The sequence below is a fragment of the Micropterus dolomieu genome, linkage group LG09 (assembly GCF_021292245.1).
Source record: "Micropterus dolomieu isolate WLL.071019.BEF.003 ecotype Adirondacks linkage group LG09, ASM2129224v1, whole genome shotgun sequence".
Lineage (NCBI taxonomy): Eukaryota > Metazoa > Chordata > Actinopteri > Centrarchiformes > Centrarchidae > Micropterus > Micropterus dolomieu.
Genome location: NC_060158.1, coordinates 16,347,031 through 16,369,338, shown reverse-complemented (window position 1 = coordinate 16,369,338; position 22,308 = coordinate 16,347,031). Strand labels below are relative to the sequence as shown.

Here is a 22,308-nt window from a genome sequence, read left to right as displayed (position 1 = left end):
GTCATGTGTGGACCGCACCACATGCTGTATGTGAGCAGCTAACATTTCTGAGCCCCGTTTGTTTGGGTGAAGTCCGTCTGTCTTAAAAAGAGACATTCTTTGCCAGAAAATATTAAAATTATCCACATAACACACACGGTGAGCCCTGCAGGCGGACTGGAGCCAGTCATGGAGGCCAAGGAGTCTACTGAAGCGGCCAGCACCGCGACCAACTGTGGGAATGGGACCAGAGATAAAAACGGACTTTCCACACTGCTTTAAAAAGACGGTTAAAATCTGATTTTGTCAGCTCTGACTGCTGAAGAGCTGTGTCATTTGTTCCGACATGGACTATCACTCTTGTGATGGAGGACGGGAGCGATGGCATCAGGTCCTGGAGTTTTTTTAAAATGTCAGCCGTGGTGGCACCAGGGAAGCAGTGAGTTGTAGCGTGAGGACGAGGAGATGCCGGTTGTGGGGTTCCAGAGCAGGACTGAGCAGAATCTGCTTCAACACTGCGTGCGGACTGAGTATGGAGTGTGTGAGCTGCCGAGTGTTGTGTTGGAGTAGCAGTAACAGACCTGAGAGAAGGGCTACCCGACGGTGCAGGGTAGAGAGCGTCTGAGCACAGCCTCCTTCAGGATCCTACGTCAGGAAGCGGAGGTTTTTGACCGGGATGACGGCCGCCGATCAGGCCCAGCGGCAGACCGGTGGCCCAGCGCAGGAGATGTAGCCGGTGAAGGAGATGCAACAGTGTCGGCAGGCACTGTCCGCCGAAAGAGATCCGTATCAGGGAGACTCGAAGCCGCAGGTGCATCCGCTGGATGGACCGGAGTGTCGTCAGACAGGGCTGCATAGCGCCGGAGAGGCCGATGTGCGGAGGAGAGGCAGCCCCATCCGAGCCTCTCTTGCAGCCACGGACCACCACTTCAGCCCAGGTTGACTGATGCTTCGGAGTCAAGCAGGAGGAAAGCCTGGGAAGGCTAGAGGGGTCCCAAAACACGGTGTCCTGGATGTTAGCGGTTGTGCTAAGAGAAACAATCTGTTTGGCTTGTACTGAAGCCACATCCATAAAGCCAGTCAGCAGGGAATCTTTCTCTTTGAGTTCCTCTGAAAGTCGTCGGATGTCTTCCATAAGGTCAGCAATCTTTTTGTTCGCTTTCTTAAGGAGTGTGCAGTCCTCATGGGGCAGAGTTATCTCAGCTAGCATAACGTTAGTCGCCGGAGCTTTGTTGTGATCAGTAGCGCTGATGGCGTTTTTACGGTCATCTAGCTTAAAATCCATGTCGGATGACTAAAATCCTTGAACCACGTAAAACTTAAGTTAAAAACTTAAGTTAAATAAAAAGGATATAAACAATGGAACGGAAAAATGCGGATTAAAACTGGATAAGAGTCTGGTTTAAGACGGAGCTTCCGACAGGTATCTACAGACGCCAACGCATGCGCAGAGTGCAGAAGTGTGTACATATAATATTTCAAGATTTCCATGCACCCAAACAGCAATTTATTCCCCTTATTCTATCTACTCCTGAGTCATTGTGCAAAATCCTTTTTATACAGGTTGTCCATAACACATAATTTGATATGATGAAGATTAATTGAAATATTGTGATATGTGATGCATACCTGTGAACCTTAGCATGAACCACTGTTGAAAAGTTGGAATGAAGTCAAAGTCAGATGACCTCTGTGCCTCCTGTTAAAAGCTACAAGTTCTTTAACTCACCCTAAGGCACAGAGATCTCCAGAGCGAAGCGAGAATGGTGCCTGGTGGGTTGCTTTAATTACTTCTCTCCCTCCCTTGCTGCTAATACCTTTATTTTATTAGGCCTGATCTGATTCATATGCATAGCGCAGACATAATTTTGATTTGAAATTCTTTCTTATCTTCGGTGGCTGGGACTACCCCTGCATGACTGCATCCAAAATCAATTACCTTGCTTGGTCCCCTGGCGAGCATTTGGCGAGGAACAGAGAGGCATAGTGTGCAGACTATCACAGACTTTTAACCTTAAAGACAATGTTGTTTTTCACTTTGAAGGACATCTCAGATACTGGAGTGATGTAGTGTTTTATGGATGAGGAGATTGTCGTATCACTTCAAAACATTCCCTCATTCAAATCACTCACTGTGAAAGCTGGTTAGAAGGAGCGATTTTGTCATGTCAGTCAGGTTGGAACGGAGACAACAAGTGAATGCAAAATTTGACTTTTAAAGCCCCAAGTTGCACAGAAGAACTGTGCAGGCAGAAAAACTGCCTCCTTTCCATAAAAAAACACCAACCTCCCTATGGCAACTTACCTTGTCATATGGCAGCTCACCATCATATTTACAGAAGGGTAACACCTGTGTTAAACAAACATCCCCAAAGATGTTTGGCTATTCATTTGCAGAAACTTCTCGTTATAGATCCATTATGGAAAGCGCCCAATGCACCGGGGTGTAATGACACAGGCAATGCTTGCTGTAAAACAGTGGCATATGGCTAAACTACACAACATTAAACATTTTGGAGACTGTGCCTCCCTGGTGCCTAAATAGCACAGCGCTTTGGCAAATAAACCATTACGCAGTGTGAATGACTTATGGACACGTGTGCCAAGCTGAGATTCTTAACCATGTTTCACTGAGACAAACAAAGCAGCACACAAAAAGAGGGCAATCTGCACCATAAACTTGTGTAACAATACATACATGCCACATGTGACTAAACGTAACATTCGCACATTAGAACAATATATAATTACAGAATATACACATATTCACATGTACATACTTCCAGCTTTTCCAGCGATTCAAGCATCCAGTTTTCTCCAACTTCTCTTCAGGGATCCCGAGGTGTTCCTGGCTCTGCCCCTGGGTCTCCTCGCATTTGGCCGTTATTGAAGCAAATCCACAGGGAGGTGTACAAGAAATGTGAAAACCAGATGCCCAAATCAGCTCAACTTGCTACTTACGATGTGGCATTTCTACTCCAAGCTCCTCAAAGCCCCTTCTATGTCCCTGAGGATGAGCCCTGACCCCTGCTCAGCAAACTTCCTTGTTTTTGGTCATTATTCACACCTTGTGACCACTTCTGAGGACTGTACATGGACTGCAAAGGTTACGCTCTCAGCCTCAGCATTCCCTTCACATGACAGCCTCGGGAAAAAAGCCATTTCTTGCTCCATCTGAAACTCACTTGTAAACAACACTCCAAAATACTTTACGTAGGAGGTGTCATTTTCAATCATTTGAAGACTTTTAGAACCATGCCCATGGGTTCAGATTTCATTGGAATTACTTATCAATTTGCTCCAAACCGCCCCAGTGTATGCTTAAGGCCACAGTCTGCCAAAGACGGGACTATCATCAGCAAAACAGAGAGATTTTCAAGTGACTTAGTCTAACCATAAACCCTTTATCATGTCCATTACAAATCAAGTCAAGCTTGTTCTCAGGGTTTATTGAACCCCCTAGGATAAAAAAATTCTTGTGAACCTTCTAGATTGACTTGCAATAGTAGCCTAAACATCTGTAACCTGACCTTCCTAACATGCCTTACATGCACATGCTAATGTGTGATCACACACAGACACACAGTCTGCGGGCAATCATCAACTGGCATCACAACTGCACATTTTGCTGTAAGCTTAAGTGGCCTCACAGCCTGCCTCTGCATCTGCATCTACTTCTCTGTGCCAGGCATGTAAACTCCCTCAGTCATGCAGTTCCAGCCATTTCTGTGTGATTGATGTGAGTGCTTAGCTGGGCGACAGAGGTCACAGTGCCTGGGAGATTGTTTTAGCCCTACCTGCTCCTCTTTTCCACTTCCATCTCTTTTCTGTTTCTCTTCCTCCCATCTCTTCCTCCGTCGCTGTCTCTCTCTCTCTCTCCCCACCTGGAGTGTCGTGAACCCTCTCCACACTCTACCACCTAATTATATCCTGGACGTGTAAATGTATTCATATTCATGAAGGCACAGATGCTAAATTAACTGTGGCAGGGACACGTTGCACTGTGCCGACTGCACAATCTGCTTCCTCCACTTACAGAAAGGAGGGAGGGAGGAAAGGGGCGTTGTAGCTGAAGGGAATAGGAGAACACTGAGGGGAGAGAGAGAGTTAAACAAAGAAGGGAAGAAAAAGAAGACTAGAGACAGAGATAAAAACAAAGGAGAGAAGAGAAGAGGAAGAGAGCATAAAGGAGGTGAAGGGAAGGACAGAGGTGGAAGAAGAAGGGGAAAGGCATCCATAGCTGGTTCAGTGGTGTCAGGAGGTGACAGCCATGGTTACGGCTGGACAAAGTCATTTATTAAACCTTGCCAGTGCCTTGAATCACCTGAGATGTCACCATCACTGATCCCGCCGAAAACCCCCACCATGCTCCTGCCATCCTGGGCCTGGTCACATGGGCCTAGGCCGGTGATGAGTGACAAATCAAAAAGCCAGAGTGCATAAAAACTTGGAGCCGGTGGCGGCAGAATGGCACGCTGGGAACTCAGGGGCAGATGGAGGGAGGTGCAGCGGTGCGCAGCGAACAGATGGCCGCTCCGAACTTGATATATGAAATTAATAACGTTTCTCAAATAGAATTCAGAAACAGGAATACATTACCTGAATTTTAATAACTGATTTTCTCTTTTTGTGAGGGGTGGGGGTAGAGGGGAGCATTTGCATGTCAATGAGAGAAATGTGAGGGTTAAACAAATGCAACGTGTCCCATTGTTTTTTTCTCCTCCTATGGAAAGGCAAACAATAGAAGGTAAATGATGGCAGCTGAATTGTTCTGAAAAGTCGGTCAAATTCATGGTCATATTTACTTTACTGGTTGATGGAATCACATACATTTGGTAACTTCCTTTGAGCTAAATGCTTATTATATTGCCACCTTCGTATTTCCAACTTCAGCATTACTTTGCACAGGTTTAATTAATCAGAATTTCAGAAAATAATGACAATAAGTGCATCTCAGAACACTAACAAAGGCTTGAACTTTGCAGTAACCTTTTTCCTCCACTGCCTGAATGATGAAAAAAACATATCCTTGAACCTAATGCTGACTGGCTGACTTTTACATTTCTGCTTGAGGTCTTTCATTCACATAGTTTCAGAATGTAATTTTTGTGAGAGGTTTGGCTCCTTCAACAAAGAGTGTTATTCACTACTGCGTGGATTTTCTCCCACAAAAAAACAGAACCATGCATTTTCACAGACCTACAGTATGAAGTGCACTCTTCTGACACAGTGCTTATTCAGGGCAGAGCCTATTCAGTTACATGTAATAGTTTTTCCCCCTTTAATGCTGAGCTCAGTAGGATTGTGATGAAAGAAAACTGGCACTGGAATTAAAATCAACCATAATGTCATTTTGCAGAATCAGTTAAAGCACAAACATTTCCACAGATCAGAAATTTTCCAAAGGCTACATGTGTGTTTACAAAATAATTGTAGAAGATTTACATTTCATACTTGCCATCTATTTATTTTTTATAACCCAATCCTTTATGAGGTTTTATGAACACATGCAGGAGGGGAAAGAAAACAGAAAGTGTGGTAGGTAAACCTCATTTGTAGATAAACCTACACATACCTGTACATTATCAATCTGATAAATACATGCCTGACAGAACAGGTGGCTCTTAATTTGTCTTTGGGTTTTTTCTTCAAATCAGTTGATATAGAAGTATAATAATGATGGTGGATAATAAAAATAATGTTGATATAAATCCTACAGTATACTTGTTAGTTTTACGATGTTGCCCATATTGTGCCATGTGCAGCAAATCTGTATCTCATCACCTCTGTTCGTATATGTCCAGTAACTTGTATGCAATCATGATGCCTATATATTTTAATTCATATTGTATACTGCCACTGATTTTAAGGAATAGTTTCCCATGATGACAAGATCAATACCACTCATGTCTGTAATCATATATGAAGCTACAGCCAGCAGCGACTTAGCTGGTCTCTGTTGTTGGCTACGTCGTAGTAACAGCAAGTTATCAGGAAGTCACTGTCGGGCTATGAAAAAGTCCACCACAACATGTCGTTTTTACACTTGTTTTTACATGAATTAAACAAATTAAATATAAAGGGTTAGTTAGTGAGATTTAGAGGGGCAGACAGGCTTGCTGTGTTGCCCTGCTTCCAGTGTTTGTGCTAAGCTAAGCTAACCAGTTGCTGGCTCTGGCTTCATATTTAATGGATAGACATGAGAGCGGTATCAATCTTCTCATCTAACTCTTGACAAGATGTCAAACTATTTCTTTAATGCATCTAACTACTGAAGCCCATTAAGCCAGGACTATTTCTTTACCAATATACTGTATGTGGTTTAAAAAAGGAATTCACTTTAATATCCTCTACCAACCAGAGCAGAAAATCAAAGCTTTGGGCTTTTTTGTTACAAAAAATATCACATCAATATAAAGAAGTGGAGTGGCACCTATACTTTAATGATGTCAGGTCTTTCTTATAAAGTGTAACCATAACTTTAAATTCTGAACCTTGATAATGCAGGCATAAGAGTGTGGGGCATTGCAGGCTGAAGTGTTTCTCTCAGCTGTATGAAATTGGGCCAGTAACTATAACGTTTGTTAGCAGAATCGTGTATTTTCATAGCCTCAAAATGATGCTAGGGTATCCAAGGAATTGTGGAACCCACATGCAGCATTTGTGTTAGACTATATGGGCTTAGTGCCGCATTCATGACCAAACCAGCTTTCTTTCTCTCTCTGCTAAATAACCCCCAGATTTCAAGCAGGAAACTATGGCTCAAGAAGAAAAAATGAACAGCATATGTTTTGGAGCTGCATCAGTCTGCCTCATCACCGCTGTACTGGTGAGAAGCATTAATGAACAGAAGTGTTTTCTTCACGTGATAACAGAGACGATTCAAACAAACACATGGCAAATGGTTCTATACGGTGGACACGTGGGCAATTTTTAATTCACATACAGAGGTGTTGTCATCTTGCATACTGCACCCTTCATTAGGTAGTCACAATATACTATAGATTTTTGATTCTTGTCTTTTTCATTCATTACTTTGGATAATCAAAATATTCAACACAGGCATAGTGCATGTTTCAATATTTCAGTGTTCATGAGGGGATTATATTTTGGGTTCATTTGAGAGGAACTGTTGATGGTAGAACTGACAAACTGCTGAAATTGATGAATATGCAACATAAAGCTGGTGACAGTGATACTGTGCCCCTGCAATATGTAGTGGGAGTGGTAGCATGGGAAACTTGGAATTGGTTCAGGCACACAGTCTGTTCAACTTCATGGGTAGAATGACAGATGGCCCGGGTAGCTTTCTGCAGTAGAGCATAGCAGAGCAAAGCTACCATGTCATGAAGAAGAAGTTTGCTTGTGTGGGAGTTTTGACAAGCTCTGGTCTACAGCAATCTGTGCATGCACAGACGTTCACACCTGTGCACACATTCACACACAGACATTCAGTGAAACCTCCATCAAAAACAGTTTGTTTTCCTTCCCAAACCAATCGCTAATGCAAAATCCATTACCGCCGCAGCGTCATTATCAGTGGCAGTGGGGCAAGTCAGGAGCTTCAAGGTACGTCTCAATCCACGGGGGTACACGTTCCCTCCAAAAACAGAAGGTAGAAGTTGGCGAGTCGTTGTGCACATGGAGAGTGTTACTTACTGGTTATTGTGGTGGTCATACTGTGTCCCGTATGGCAGTGTATAAATGAACAGCATGCAAACACCTTCTGTCCAAACATCTGCGACAGGCACATTTTTAGGCTGCCTTCCAAAAACTAAAAAAAGATGGAGGCAGAAGAAATAAAATCTCTCTAGCTGCTTGGCTCAGCTTCTCTGCTCTCATTCTGTTGGCTTATTACTTTCTTGTTTTGTTTTTTTCGTGTCATTCAAGCTTCTCTGCCATTCCTGAAGAAGACACAAAGCAACTTTTCATTTAGTTTGAGTTTTCAAGAATGTTTTGCAGACTTGAAATTGAGAAGGAACTACTGATTACATACCCATCCGGGCAATCTTAACTCATTGGAAAGACAGACAGCCCTGAAAAACAAGCCCTCTTAAATCCTCCATCATTCAATACAATTAATTTCCTGGTAGAATATGCTACCTTATAAAATTCATGTAATGAGTTAAAGAGGTGATGTTTTTTGGCCTTTTCCCTTTCCTTTGTTCTGTTATATATCTTTTTTGTGCATGTAATAAGTCCATCCCAAAGGGAGTTACTATCAGAGCCCTGCACAGGCCTCAAACCTAAGACCCAGCCTGGCCCTGGCCTGAGACACTCAGGCTCAAACCCTGCCAGTGTCTGAGAGCCTATCGGAATTAGTGGTAGTTAGTTTAAACGTTTATGATCACTATCACAGTAAAAAGGAATTTTTGACAAGCTGAGACAGGCTGCTGCTGCTCTTAACGGCGGTTGGAAAAACCAACAGGCTAAATAATCTAAACGAACAATAATAAAAACATGCAGGTTGTCTTACCTTACACTGAAGCTATGCATCAAAAATCAAGGCTATACCACAGAACACGGCCAATCCCAAAATCCAATCAAATCAACAGCCTCCTAACACTACAGGAAGCAGACTGTGTCATGTATGTCAGTGTGATAGGTTATGAATTGGCTTTCTATCTTTGTTTCACCATCTCCAACTTATCCTAGTTTCTTTTAATTAATGGCTGTCTAAAACATAAAAAGAAGATGCCTAATACAGGCTCGATGTCCAGCCCGCGTGTAGGCTATGACATGACAAGCCCACTTTGGGTTCAGGCTTGAATGCAGGGCTCTAGTTGCAATCTCCCACAGAAAACACTGCTCCTAACTGCCGGAAAACAGCCCGATTGTAGTCCAGCCTTTACTTACGTAACTTATCTGTGCCATATTGATCACCTAGGCTAGTCACTGAGCTGCAGCACACACAGTGACAAGACGTCCCCCTGCTGAGAGAAGTGGGACATATTTTCTTTGGACAATGGCATCGTCTATTGGCCCAACCCTATTCAACACACAGGGTTTAAAATAAAATAATTAAACTATGTAAATCTATTCTGGTACAACCCCTAAATAAAAGTATGAACCTGAAAATTTGCATAATATGAGCTCTTTAAATCTGAGCTCTAAAACTGCCATAAACTCTGTTCATTAGAATATACCATCAGCTGCAATATTACAATAATATTAGATATTGTTAATGTTTGAAATACATTTATATGAGGCAATCTGTTCCATTCATTTAAATATGTACATATAACTTAACAAATTTAGAACAATAAATAAAAGTAATTTATACTGTAATGTATCAGTCCGGATCTGTATGAGAATCTTCATTTAAAAACCACAGATGTTGGGTTATCTGCCAGTATGTGACCAGCAGTATTGTGGCATCCATGCACAGGGATGTCATGGTTATGGGAACAATAGCAGGAAGTAAGAATCAAACTGAAACTAAATGTGCAGAAAACTAAGTTATAAGCAATTTTTTAAAGACCATTCTTTTTAAATACATGAAACATCAAACTACTGTCATATTCTTTAATTATAATGAAAATATCCTGCTCAGAACTGCCGCTTCATAATATCATCATATTAATTTGACTTAATCTCAGATGTTTAGCGAAGTTTGCAGTGTTGCCAAAGTATTTCACTCTCTTTGCACACACATCTCACACACCGTCATTATTACCTTCACTAAACCTTCACTAAAATGTTGTTTGTTGTTTTGTCTACCTGCCCAGGGACAACAGATGCAAACTAGCCGTTAGCTAACTCTGGTGCAATTGTTTTAATTGTGCGCTGTCCCTGTCAAATAAACAGTTGGCAAAAAAAGGTGGTGATGGTGCAGTAGATAAGACACCAGCCTTTGGTGTGAGAGACCTGGGTTCGAATCCAATGTGAGACACCAATGTGTCAATGAGGAAGACACTTAACCCCTAGTTGCTCCAGAGGTGTGCGACCACTGACCCATATAGTAATTGTTAGTCGCTTTGGATAAAAGTGTCAGCTAAATGAATAAATGTAATGCATCCAAACATGTCTTCTTTAAGACAAGTGAGGAAAAAAGTCTAAAATACACATTTTGTAGTTTCTTTTATTACAGTTTGTCTGTTTGCGTCTGTACATTTCTCCTAAAAGTTAGTATTCTACAGCAACATGTCCTGCCACTGTCTACACCGTTTTCATCTGTAGTACTGTTGGAAAGCTCTCTCTCTGTTGTAGAAAATTAGCAGATCCAAATATGGTCATTTCCTTTGTACAAGCAATCAATCAAAAGTACAGCCAGCTAAGCGTGAAATCTGATTGGCTAGCATACATTTCTGATCACATGATTGGCTTAGATGCGTCATGTGACACTTCTTGGTTTAGCTTTCCGCGGGTGGCTCTGTCTGTTTCTGTGTGTAAGAGCAACTGTTCAGACATGATGTTAGTAACACAGCATATTCTGAATTGTTTACAGAGTGGTTTGTTCATATTTCATTCATCGCCTGAATTATATAACATTTCATTCTAAAAGAACAGGCCAAAAATTGGCAGGCCTGTTGACAGTATTTTTTGATTTATGAAATAATAAAAAGTTATATCCAAAATCCCCTTGGTAAAAACATTTGAATAATTTTGAATCAGACTTAATCTGGTGTTCAGATTTTAGTTCTTGAAATAGATGCAAATTAACGAAAATCTCATTAGATAGTGTCTCATTTGCATATTTAAATATAATATTTAATATAAAAGAAATAATACAAAAAAAAAACATTGTCTTAATATAAGTAATCAACTTTTACTCTTTTCACCTGTAGTGTCTTGCTTTAAAATAACATGAACAAAAAGTACTGTCTACTGGTAATTAGTGCCAATGTTAGCAAGCCAGGCTAAAAAGCATTCACCTTCCAAATGGAAGCTGGCAAAGCGCGCTAGGTGTCCCTACCCCATAGGTCTCTCACAGTCCAACAGCTAACAAGCTCGCTAGCTAGCCTATTTATTGGGATAGTAAATGGCATTATACTCACCAGAGAGATTCACCTGACTGATCAAACAACATGCTTGAGTTTGCCAGTTAGTATTTGAATAATGGGGTGGCCTTATGATATACTATATTATATAGTTCTTTGTAATTAAATACAGCTAACATCAATCTCTCGTCTTTTCCACTGTTCCTATCACTAATACAGGGGTTGTGTCGAAGTCTGTTCTCCTGTCGATATGTGTTTTCTCTTATCTTAACATGACCCCAACCTTATCCCTAACCAGCGGCAAATTGGCCATCCGGACCATTTGTTTTGGGATGGGACAGACAGTGTTTCCCACACATAGGCTTTAGTTTGGCCACCCAAGTATATTTGGCGACCCATTTTAGCATTTTGTAGAGAAACAACAGAGACAGATGCTATCTATTACATTATAAGACGCGGACAAGCCAGATATAGTACCAAATGTACTTTGGGTTTGTAATTAACTCTACAGTAGATATTAATTAACAGTAACAGCAGACAAGCGGCACAGACACAGACTCTACAACATACTCAGATGGTGAGCCATTGTTTTTACTGTATGTGTAAATTTGTTATAGACGTGTGCTCTTTAAAAACTAATATATATATATATATATATGTGTGTGTATGTAACTATAGCCAGTCACATACATTAAATGTTACAAATCTGTTACACACGGTACTGATTATATTATTTCACCATCTCTACACAAATGTGAGTAGTGAATGCGTGTGTTTGTGAGTGGGGATGCGTGATAATGTGGGCTGGTGTGGCTACTGTGCCAGAGCTGAATATTTGTCCCTGTGCGCCCCAGTCCCTAACCACAGGGGCCACTACTGGAAACACTCCTGTAATGGTAGGGAAACACTACCCAACAGGGAACAGACCTTGACACTGGCATCAAAACAGGAAGAAAGTTGTAAAGTAGTAAAGCTCTTATATTTTAACTTTTAAACGTCTAAGCCACTAGAAAAATGTGACACGTGGCGCAAGAAAGCTTGCAGCATGATGCTGTGTCTACAAATGTAATCCTCTTTTTTTAAATAAAAAAGTAAATACAATAGCTGCAATATCCTTATCATTTTTACCACTTTATACAAAATGTGAGGTGATTTCAAACTTCAGATTGACTTTCAGAAACACTGGTAATTTCCTGTAGCTTCAACAGTATTCTCCTCTGCAATTTTGTGTTTTGTAATAGCAGTCTAGTCACTGAACCGATCCTGGCAAAGATGTTTTTCATCTAGAAGTTACATGACCTGGCCAACGCTGTGTACACAAGTACTTGGCACAACCATACATAGCTGGCCAAGGAGGCGCCTGTTATAAAAATACACAAGTAGAAGCTCGGCTGCAAAGACTCTGCTGCTCCTTCTCAAGGCATCACGTCATGCATTCCTTCTGTTTTCACTCATTTTCCAGCATTTTTTGCAGCTGAAGCTTTGCCCCCTAAACACGACTTATAAAAGACATCCAGTGTCAGCCAATTATTTTGGACTTTGATGGTCATAAATCAAGGCTGACCAATAAAAATGAAGACAGCCAAGTATAACGTTCGTGTGTGACTCCAACTGGATTGTAAATGAAGCCAGATGGGCTGGGAGAGTGCCACTGAACAGAGCTGGATCCCATCACTAAATGGCTGTGTGTTTTCCCCTCGTGCACAAATTACGGCATCACCTCATTCAGCGGCATAAATCAAAGCCCAAGCTGTGATATGCGCAGGGCATCTCTCCATCTCATTACTAAAATAAATTCTCTGGCAGCCTTGGATGTGTGAGCCCCGTTTGAATGGTTGTTATTACCACAATCGGCACTTTTGTTGCCGCTTTTATTTTGAAGCCATTTCAAAGCCATTCATGTGATCTCAAGCGAGCTGAGACACACTTGGAGATGAAACAGACCTAGGGAGTGTTACCTCATAGAGGACCTCTGGACACTTATTGAGGAGGACTTACGTGTTTGGATCTGGGAGAGTGGAGAGACGGAGGGAGGAGGGCAGGAAAGCAGAAGAAGAGTCAGGTAGACAGCAGTGAAAGAGAGCATGGAAGTAGAGACACAGCTCATAAAAAGCACAATAGGCAGAGTTGGACAGTGACAAGGAAAAGGGACAGGAGTGATAGGAATGAGTAGACAAATATATGTGGGCAGACAGACACTCAGGCAGACAGTGATGGAGTTATTTGGAAGCACTCTGAGGCAGAATTACTGAGCTCTATATTTTCCAGACACAACGCTGACCTTCATTCGTCGGCTGTGACTTCCATTGTAGAGTGAAGAAACAGAACCCTCTGAGAACCTGGCTTTCTCATTCAGTGATAAGACAGGTTCCCCTTTAACAAAGAAGGGTTTCTCTGCAGCTCTCTCTTCATCGTTGAAAAATTTACAAGGGTAGGTTATTATGTTTTTGCTCTTCCATGCTTCAGCTCAAAGAAAATGACCAAAATAACAGTTCTGGGTGGATTTACAGTATATGAGACTTTTACATATGGAATTCATGAATATGCGAGGTCAGCAAGGCTTGGCCAAGATAAACAAGATTCCCCACTTCACGGGGCTAGAGTACGTCATCAGCTGGTAATGAAACAACACAAGGGTTGAAATATTGTCCTTTCTGCCGAGAGTGATTCATGGCAGCAGAGAACAGCCTGACCTGTTATGCTTTCTGAAAGGGAAATACTCTGAGACTGGCACCTGATAAAAGGAAGCTTTCAGTCGATATTTTGGTCTGCCGTTTGAAATTGAAGGTCATTGATATGTGTCTGTGAAAAATGTAGGAGTGGTGAGCTCTTGCAAGGTTGCTGACAAAGTTGGTCAGCTGTCAGTCACAGCCAGCAAAAACAGATCTATAGCATTATGCAGTCAGAGGATGGTAATGGAGCGGCCGTGCTGCCGCAGGCAACTTTCTCTCATTCTCCATCTCTCGCTTTGCTCATATTCACTTTATGTCCTCAGGGATCTGATTACTGAATATACAGCTGATTGGTTGGAGCCTGAACTTTTCCCATGTGAACGGTAAACCAATCAGTTGGTCCAATTTCAAATCAATGTATCGTATGAGACTACAGAATCTATTTGTTAGAGCCAATTGCTGCAGTCTTACGAGATGTGCAAGTCTTCAAATTGTTCTGCAACTTTGGCTGCTCTTATTAAATCAAAGTCTGCTGATCCTTTCTAAATTAAACTGCCATTATGTCTAATCACAGTGGAATTGAAAAATTGAAACTAAGTTAATGTAGATGTTTGCCAAAAACAGAAAGAGAGCAGAACACAGAACCTGATATGACATGACCTGATACGTAGCATCCAGAGTCCAGAATGATAATTTCTCTTTTTTGCAGGACCATGTGTCTGGTCTTGCATGGTTTACACTCTTGCAACCCATAGAAATGAGCCATACCAGGAAGGTTCTCTGCCACAATACACACATCATCTGTTACACACTCCAGGAATTGTCGAGGTATGCAACAGCAGGTGTCAAGTTGCATAAAAGTCATACATCTTCTGTGTTTCGCTTGGAGGAAGAGGTGGGGGCAATGGACACAAAATCTGTTATTGTGTTGGTATTTGTGTGTATATGTGTTTCTCTGTTCAGGCATGCTTTTCCCTGAATCTGCAAGTGTGTATTAGTGTGCCTGTGTAAGTTGATGTCTGCGTGTGTCTGCCAACAATCGTCCCCGTGTCTCAGACAAAAGAGCTCATTGGTTCATGTGGAGAGGACCTGGATCTTATCATTCAGTGGTTTAACACTAGCCAGACCACCTCTCGCTAAGTCCAGGCAGCAAATTAGGAGCTGGGAGCTGCCGACTGGGCTTGTGACAGGCATGTGACGGAGAGCAGGCAGACTGGGCTGCTTCACAGCTCGCATGGACCATGATAGGAGAGGAATGCTTCCCGTGTATGGCCAAAATAAGTAGTACAGGAATGGCAGCTCATGTTAGTGCTTTTGTTTCACATCAGAAGTGAGACACTATATAGAAACTAGGACAAACTGGCATACACACTGGTAAAACTACACACAATTGTGCATGTGTGGCCAATATCAGTAGTGTGTTTGAGAGGGCAGCCCCAGTGAAAGAGTGAATTTTATTGCGAGTGTCATTTCCTGCCAACTTCCAATGGGGTTTTAAAGACATTTAGTGGTTAATCTTCCAACTCAGCTGTATATCTGTTGTCTACATTTATACTGCTTAAAGCCAGATTTCTTTCATATTTATTGTTTTTCTTGAAAGAATGGACAATTTGAAGAATTTCTTATCCAAACAATACTGATGATTATTTTCTACATGTACAGTTTCAAACAAGAGACCACACTTTAACACTTTTCATTAAAGAGTCCCCATCACACTACACACAGAACATATACTGTATACAAATATTTAATTTTTATTTAAAATTAGAATAAAAACATATACAGTTACTTATATATTGATAATATGCAAGGTAGTGGTGTCATTTATTTATGGTGGAGTGCAAAAGATGAGGTGGAGTTGATTGTTGTCCTCCAATTAAAAAAATTTTGATATAAATATTGAAAAACATGATTGCAATTTACATTATCTGCATGATATAACTGTTAAATATAAGTTATAGCTGTTAAAAGCTTCCACCAGTATAATGTGAATGAATCCAGTGGTATGTAAGAACATTTTTTTCTAATTGTATGTGTTTAAAAGTGGTAAGTGTGTGTTTTACTACTATGCTTTAGAGTTAAAGTTTAAATTATGGCCCTAACAGCCCCTCAAGGTACGAGGTACGTTTATACTGTATATTTCTGAGGTTGGGAATAAAGGCTGCAGCCCTCACACTCTCTGATTCTAGGAATAAAGTTCACAACTAGACACACCCAGTCTGGGGGTCAGACCAGGAGACGCCACCCCATATAATTAAATACATTACAGTACATGAACATACTGAAAATAACTCCACACAGTTGCCAAGTTTTGATCCTAATGTAGGGCAAAATTTAAGAAAATCAACAAAAGGAAAATTTATAAGTGTTTCTGTCCACTACTGTTATGTGAATATTAGGAGAACAACTAGTGGTGCCAATTATCCAATTAGGTGCCATTAAGCCATTGCAGAAGAAGTGTGTACAAGGAGATTATGTAATTAAAGGAGCACCGGTCAACCCTCAAATAATTAGACTTTCTTCTGCTGAAATTTTCCTCTCTCCAGTTGAAGCATCAGTGGACGTTTAAGTCACGTGCTTCATGTACATCATGATTTATTGGCTATGTCGGTTTCCATTGCTCACGGTCACATTTTGCTTTTATCGATACATTAACTTTACCATCTCAGCCAAGAGTAAGAACTTTTTTGCAGTATTTTCAGCATTTCCACTCAGGTGGAAATGCTGAAATATGTGCATAAAAACAGGTGGAAACATACCTACAGACATAGGCGTAAGGGAGAGGTGGATGCCAGAGAAACAGGCCTGGGGAACCGAGGAGACTGGGACCAGAGGGCCTGGGAACACTGGGGCTGAGGAAGCGAGGGTGAACAGGGAGGACACCATGGGGGAAGTCCGAGGAGGAGAGGACCGGAGGATGAGCCCAGCCGACTGAACGGAGGACGAGAGTGAGTGAACATGGGAGGAAAGCGGACAAAGAGACAGGGTTAGTGACAGAGGCGACAAAGCACAGGGAGATTGAGAGAAATCAAAAAACATGAGAGCCTGAATGCAGAGGTAGCACCGGGTATGGAGCAACAACGATCAAGCAAGAGTGGTGTGGAGAACCGGGGTTGAAATATAGGCAGGGATGAGGTTGACTACTGGCAGGTGTGGCAGGCTGACGAGGTGGCTGATGAGGTGCAGGTGCAGGTTGTAGGCTGGGCTAAGGAGCGGAGGGAGAAAGAGAGAGCACACACAGGGAAGGAGACACAGGGAGGCAGGCAGAGAACAGAGAAAACCAAGGGAAAAGCAGAATAACTGATGAAAAGGAGAAAAGGCCAGGACACTCACCGTCAGCCGGGCTGCCACCACAACACATCAAATAATATAATGATATATACTGAGAATAACTGTGTAAATAGTAAAACAATACAAACGCAAACAGGGCAATTAAAGTGTGTTTTAAGTTTAGAAACATTTTGAGTCCCCCTCTCTTGCCGGACAGTGGTTTGGTCCACAGCCTGCTTCCCCTCACAGGAGCCCGGTCGGAGGAAACCAGTTAAAATCTTTCAGTAGTGGAACTCCAGTAATGTTAAGCAAGCTGGCAGGGCTATTTAATGCACTTTAAACATTGTATGAACTGATTCTTTTGTCTTTAATAGCCTGCAGCTGAGTCATTAATAAATTAATCATGACAAAAAGTTATGATAACTGATTATTTTTCTATGAGCCCACTATGTTATTATAACATTACCTAGCTTGTTCAGTTGCTTGTTTAAAGAGGTGGTATTATGCTTTTTGGCTTTTCCCCTCTCCTTTATTGAGTTATACCTCTTTTTTGTGCATGTAACAAGTTTGCAAAGTGAAAAAGCCCAAAGTCCAGCCCAAAGGGAGTTCCCATCTCCCACAGAAAACACTGCTCTGAACTGCTTGAAAACAGCTCGTTTGTAGTCCAGCCCTTTGCTTCCTTTACTTGTGACGTCACAATGAAAACATGTCCTAAAGCTTGCCAAGCTGCTAGCAGGGTCAGGCACGCCCTCAGACCAAGCTAGTCTGAGCGGAGGCTCGACTCGCCTTTGTTTGGTTTTCCATTGTAGAAATGTTGTACCTGTACCTGCTTCCAGGTACTTTTTTTTGTATCACCTCCGTCAAGGTTCCAAGCGAGCTGAGGGATACTAAAATATAATGTGAAAACATGACAGACTGCTGTTTGGTCAGAGAGAATATTCACTATTCACTGCATCATCATTGCGTGCACCAGACAGGGGCCAAGCAACAGAAAGTTTTATATTTTACAGTTTTCGTATGTAATTTCATCACTAAATCCACTTCTGAGAAGTTTTGAGGTGAGAAATCAGCTGTGTAGATTTCGAATATTGACAGTTTTACGAAATGTGCTGGCGGAACAAAAATGTGCTTGAATATTTTTGGAGTTGAGAAGTGGCTGCGGGGGAAGCCTGTGCCAACCCGTGGGAGGAGCGTGTGAGGCCGGCCAGCCGCCCGCTCACAGAGCCCTCTGCTCCCGCCGTCACACAGACCGCTGCAGCAACAACGGCAGAGGAAAACACAGCTGGAAGGTTTTCATACCGCTTTGTCTTTACAGTCATGTTGTAACATTTTAAACGTAGACTGTATATATTTTTAAAGATGTGTGGATCGCTGGTGTGTGTGTCGCATTGAACATTACGTCGCAGCAGTTGTATGTAGCGTCGCTATGACGACAAGCTACGCACTATCTCTGGGTACTATCTGCAATGGAAAATGGAGCAGGGCCGAGTAGAGTCGAGTCTATCGATTTGCGCTATGGTAGCATTTTTCGGCAAGGCAGCAGAGATCGTCAGAACACCGGCAACAGTTCAACGTTTAGTCCCAATGGTAAGATGTGGAACAATGATGTTGTGTGGTTGTGGACTTGAGTAACTTATACCATCTGCTAGGTTACAGTCGAAGTCTGAAGCGGCTTTGATTTTGATCACACTACCTTGTTTCTTACGACCCGCTCTTCTCTGCTTCGGATTGGCTAGTAGTCCTTACCTGGGAGCTGCGCATGTGCAAGATTTTGTACAAGTAAGATGCATCACTCTGTAGCTCAAGAGCAGAGCGTACAACACATAGGGTGAAAAGTAGACTGGAGAAATGTGCAGTATGAGGAAAAATATGGTGTTTTTCAAAATTAAACCATGTAAACCTGTTCTGGTACAACCCCTAAATAAGATTTTGAACCTGAAAATGAGCATAATACAACCTCTTTAACAGCATATTGGATTGTAAGTCATCTTCTACAGCTAGAGATGCACAGATTGATCAGCTGGGGACTGAAATAGGCTGTTTATTTTATATTTATTTCGCTTACTCGGCTCTCACCGGTGACCGGGGCTGAGCAGTGTCAAATATCCAATTTTCTGCTGGATACATTGAACGTTACGAACACGCTGCACTGCACCGTGTTTCGTGAGTGTACAGACAGTAACCTCGTGTTACAGCCACACACACATACTGAAATATGTCTTAGGTGTGTGTGGAAGTTATTCACGAGTGTGAAGAAGACACAAAGCTCACTATTAACATCTTCAGAGAAACACACAGAAAGAGACGCTGTGGATATTGTAAAGCAGGGACCAGGTAAAGCAACAGTGAACACAGCTGTTGGTGACGATGTCATTCATACCGCGGTGGTCTCTATCGGTAAATAACAATAAGCCTCCTCCACACGCGGCTCATCTGCTGCTGTGAAAACGGAATCGAGGGTGAAAAGTAAGAAACAGGAGTTCTTTTAAATAAAACTGCTGACAAGTAAAGTCAGAGCAGACAGAGAGAAAGAGACAGACAGACAGGAGTGTGCTTGTGTGTCTGACGGGAAAAGCAAGGTGAGCAGATTACTGTTTGTGATTAAACACAAAAATAAATTGAAGAATAAGGTAGAATTAAAATGGTGTGCAATTAATTTTCAGCTCCTTCCAGTGAAAATGCTAATGTTATTTTATAATCAATGTTTCATTATGACCATACAATTGAATGGACCCCAGTGAGAATAGCTAAAATTTATACTGGTGCTGATGGGGACCCTAATAAAAATAGATTTTTCCAATAAATAGTTACAAAAATGTTTGTGCATGCTGTCAGTTATAGTTCTTAGAAAAAAATAAAATTGTAATCGGTCAAAATTAGATTAGGATTTTATATATATATATATATATATATCTGTGTATGTGTGTGTATGTATATATATATGTGTGTGTGTGTGTGTGTGTGTGTGTATATATATATATATATATATATATATATATATATATATATGTGTGTGTATGTAAGTAAGAGACGTCCTCTATCCCAGAAGAAACCTAAATTACTATGTAGCCTAGAGGACACAAGTTATTTAGGATAATATGATCGCGTGGTGAACCTATGAACTTAAGTCATATTTAAACAACTATTGCTTTGTGTTTTGGCCAGAAAAATAATAGCAAGACTTCCCTCTGTGTACACGTATCCTATAAAAATAAAATTTTTATTATTTGTGTCCCCTTCAAAAATTGCTCTTGAGAAATTTTATGTTTATTGTGCCCCCCTACTGTTAGATGAGATTTACGCCCATGCCTACAGACACGATACCCCTGCTACCTTGAGCATTTCTGACTTTAGATTCCTTGGCTAGTAAGGTGATTTTCACGTTAACCTAATTCACGTTAACTGTGATGTTACTGGCTCAAAACCAAATGTACATTTCCTGTTTTGCATTTCTTCTGGTAAGCCACGTATCAACCAAAAGGTGACCACTCATTAGGAAAAGTGTTTACTGAGGTATTTTATCAAGTGAGAAGTAGGGTAATTTTGTCAAGGACTTCCATGCAATCGGGCTTCCTTTTGCAACCAGTGCAGTCGCCCCCTGCTGGCTGGTATCGCTCCGCATGCAGGTATTAACAATTCTGCATTGGCTTCACTCTTCACACAGCTTGGGTCTGTCCAACCTATCAGATTATTTTCCTCCTCTTGGTTCACTTTATTCCCTTTTCACTTTCTCGTGCTCTGTCTCTCACAGTTTCCCCTTCTCTCATACATACACACAGCAATGAAGACATTGCATACACTGTACTAAAAGGGAAGACATCGGAGTCGTTTTGTTCACTTTGGACTTTTGTCAGGTTAAAAGACATCCTTCACTAGTCTGTAAAACACCTTGGCTAGACGGAGGACTTTGGCAAGTTGCCACTGTCTTTTTCCACAGACTGGTTCAGAATGGTTATGAATGGCAATACGCTTTCTGAATTACTCGTGTTTGGATTGTATTTTTCATCCAGTTATCACATATTTATATAATATTTCTTTATTGTCTGTATGTATTTCTGAGGAAACACTTCACTATTGATCGTTTGCTATTTGAAACCATTTGTCTCTGTTAAAATATAACTTGAATTGAGAGCCTGTGTGTCAAAAAGAGATACCAATGTACAGCAATAGTCTGTACTCAAGAAAAATCGAGATGTTAACTTCCTGCATGCCAAGAAGAATGAAAATGCTCAAGGGATCTTTTACACTCACAAAATGTTTGCACATCCAACACAGTGTCCCTGAAGTTGTATTGCACACAATAAAATGTGGATTCGCTGTTGTAGCTTTCCTCGGGTAACCCAGTTTTATTTTAACAGCTTGTTCTCAAATAAGTCAGATGTATCCCAAGAGATCTCACACATAAACACGCACACACTCATGCCCTCCTATTCACCAGGTTAGAAAGAGTACTGAAATACTGTTACAACTGTTTCTACTTGTATAAACATCTACTTTAACAAAAGGATAATTTGTCCTCTAAGTAAAGTTTACTTATTAAATCACACACTGATAAACAATATTTCAACACATAACAGAACTGACAAAACAATATAGACATCTTTAAAACTGTATACCCAAGAACACCTGAACAAAGTAGGGTCGGACATGTCAACAAATAATCACATTTAAATGGCATTCTACTGTACAAGCAGAGACATTTATTGATAGAATGCCAGTATGAAACTGATTGTATTTTTTTCAAGAGTTCAGTGTCTTGTCAAAACAATTTATTGATTTAAGTAATCAAATAGAATTATCAATCTTCAAATGGATGGTGTTTTGGAGAATGATCAAGGTTACCAACTAAGGTATTGGACAAAAATACAAATACATACAAAAAAAAATTGTGAAGATTCTCTTAGATTTTAATCACTGATGCTTGCTAAGTTAGTAAAAAAAATAGTAGTGGGGTGGGATGAAAACAAATCATTAGTGTTTGATCACGTGACAAAATGATTTTAGCAAATCTGTGACTATCATGGATACATTTTAATGTCAGTGTCTACAGCTCACATACACATACATTTTTCTTTTACAGTCGAACAGATTCATAAATGAAGCATTTCAAATGTAACACAATAACTGAAATTAAAATAAAAAGAATGTTTTACAGTAAAACATACTTAAAATTATACTGTAACAACAGTCATTGTAATTAGTCTCTTTCAAGCCCTGGCATATTTTAGGTAGAATTTCCAAATATGGGATTTTGTTAATAGGAAAAGCTTGTACCAACGATTTTTACATTATAGTGATAAAGATGAATGACTATTTTGCTCATACAATATAAATCCAGTGTCTCTATACAGCATATGACACACATTTAGTGTGATACTTAGATATATATATATATATATATATATATATATATATATATATATATATATATATATATATATATATAT

The 22,308-nt window shown here is 40.8% G+C and overlaps 1 protein-coding gene across 5 annotated transcripts in view; it reads right to left on the bottom strand.

Annotated features, from left to right (window-relative positions):
- The window catches only part of triqk (triple QxxK/R motif containing), a 134,616-nt gene that overhangs the window by 58,734 nt on the left and 53,574 nt on the right, over positions 1-22,308 (bottom strand). For 4 of the 5 annotated variants that reach the window (XM_046058921.1, XM_046058919.1, XM_046058922.1 and 1 more), the window contains one exon: positions 16,351-16,522. In XM_046058921.1, coding sequence (XP_045914877.1) covers positions 16,351-16,522 — 172 coding nt within the window. Of the gene's footprint in view, positions 1-15,400; positions 16,523-22,308 lie in introns of those variants that run through there. The other variant, XM_046058920.1, reaches the window with a different exon arrangement.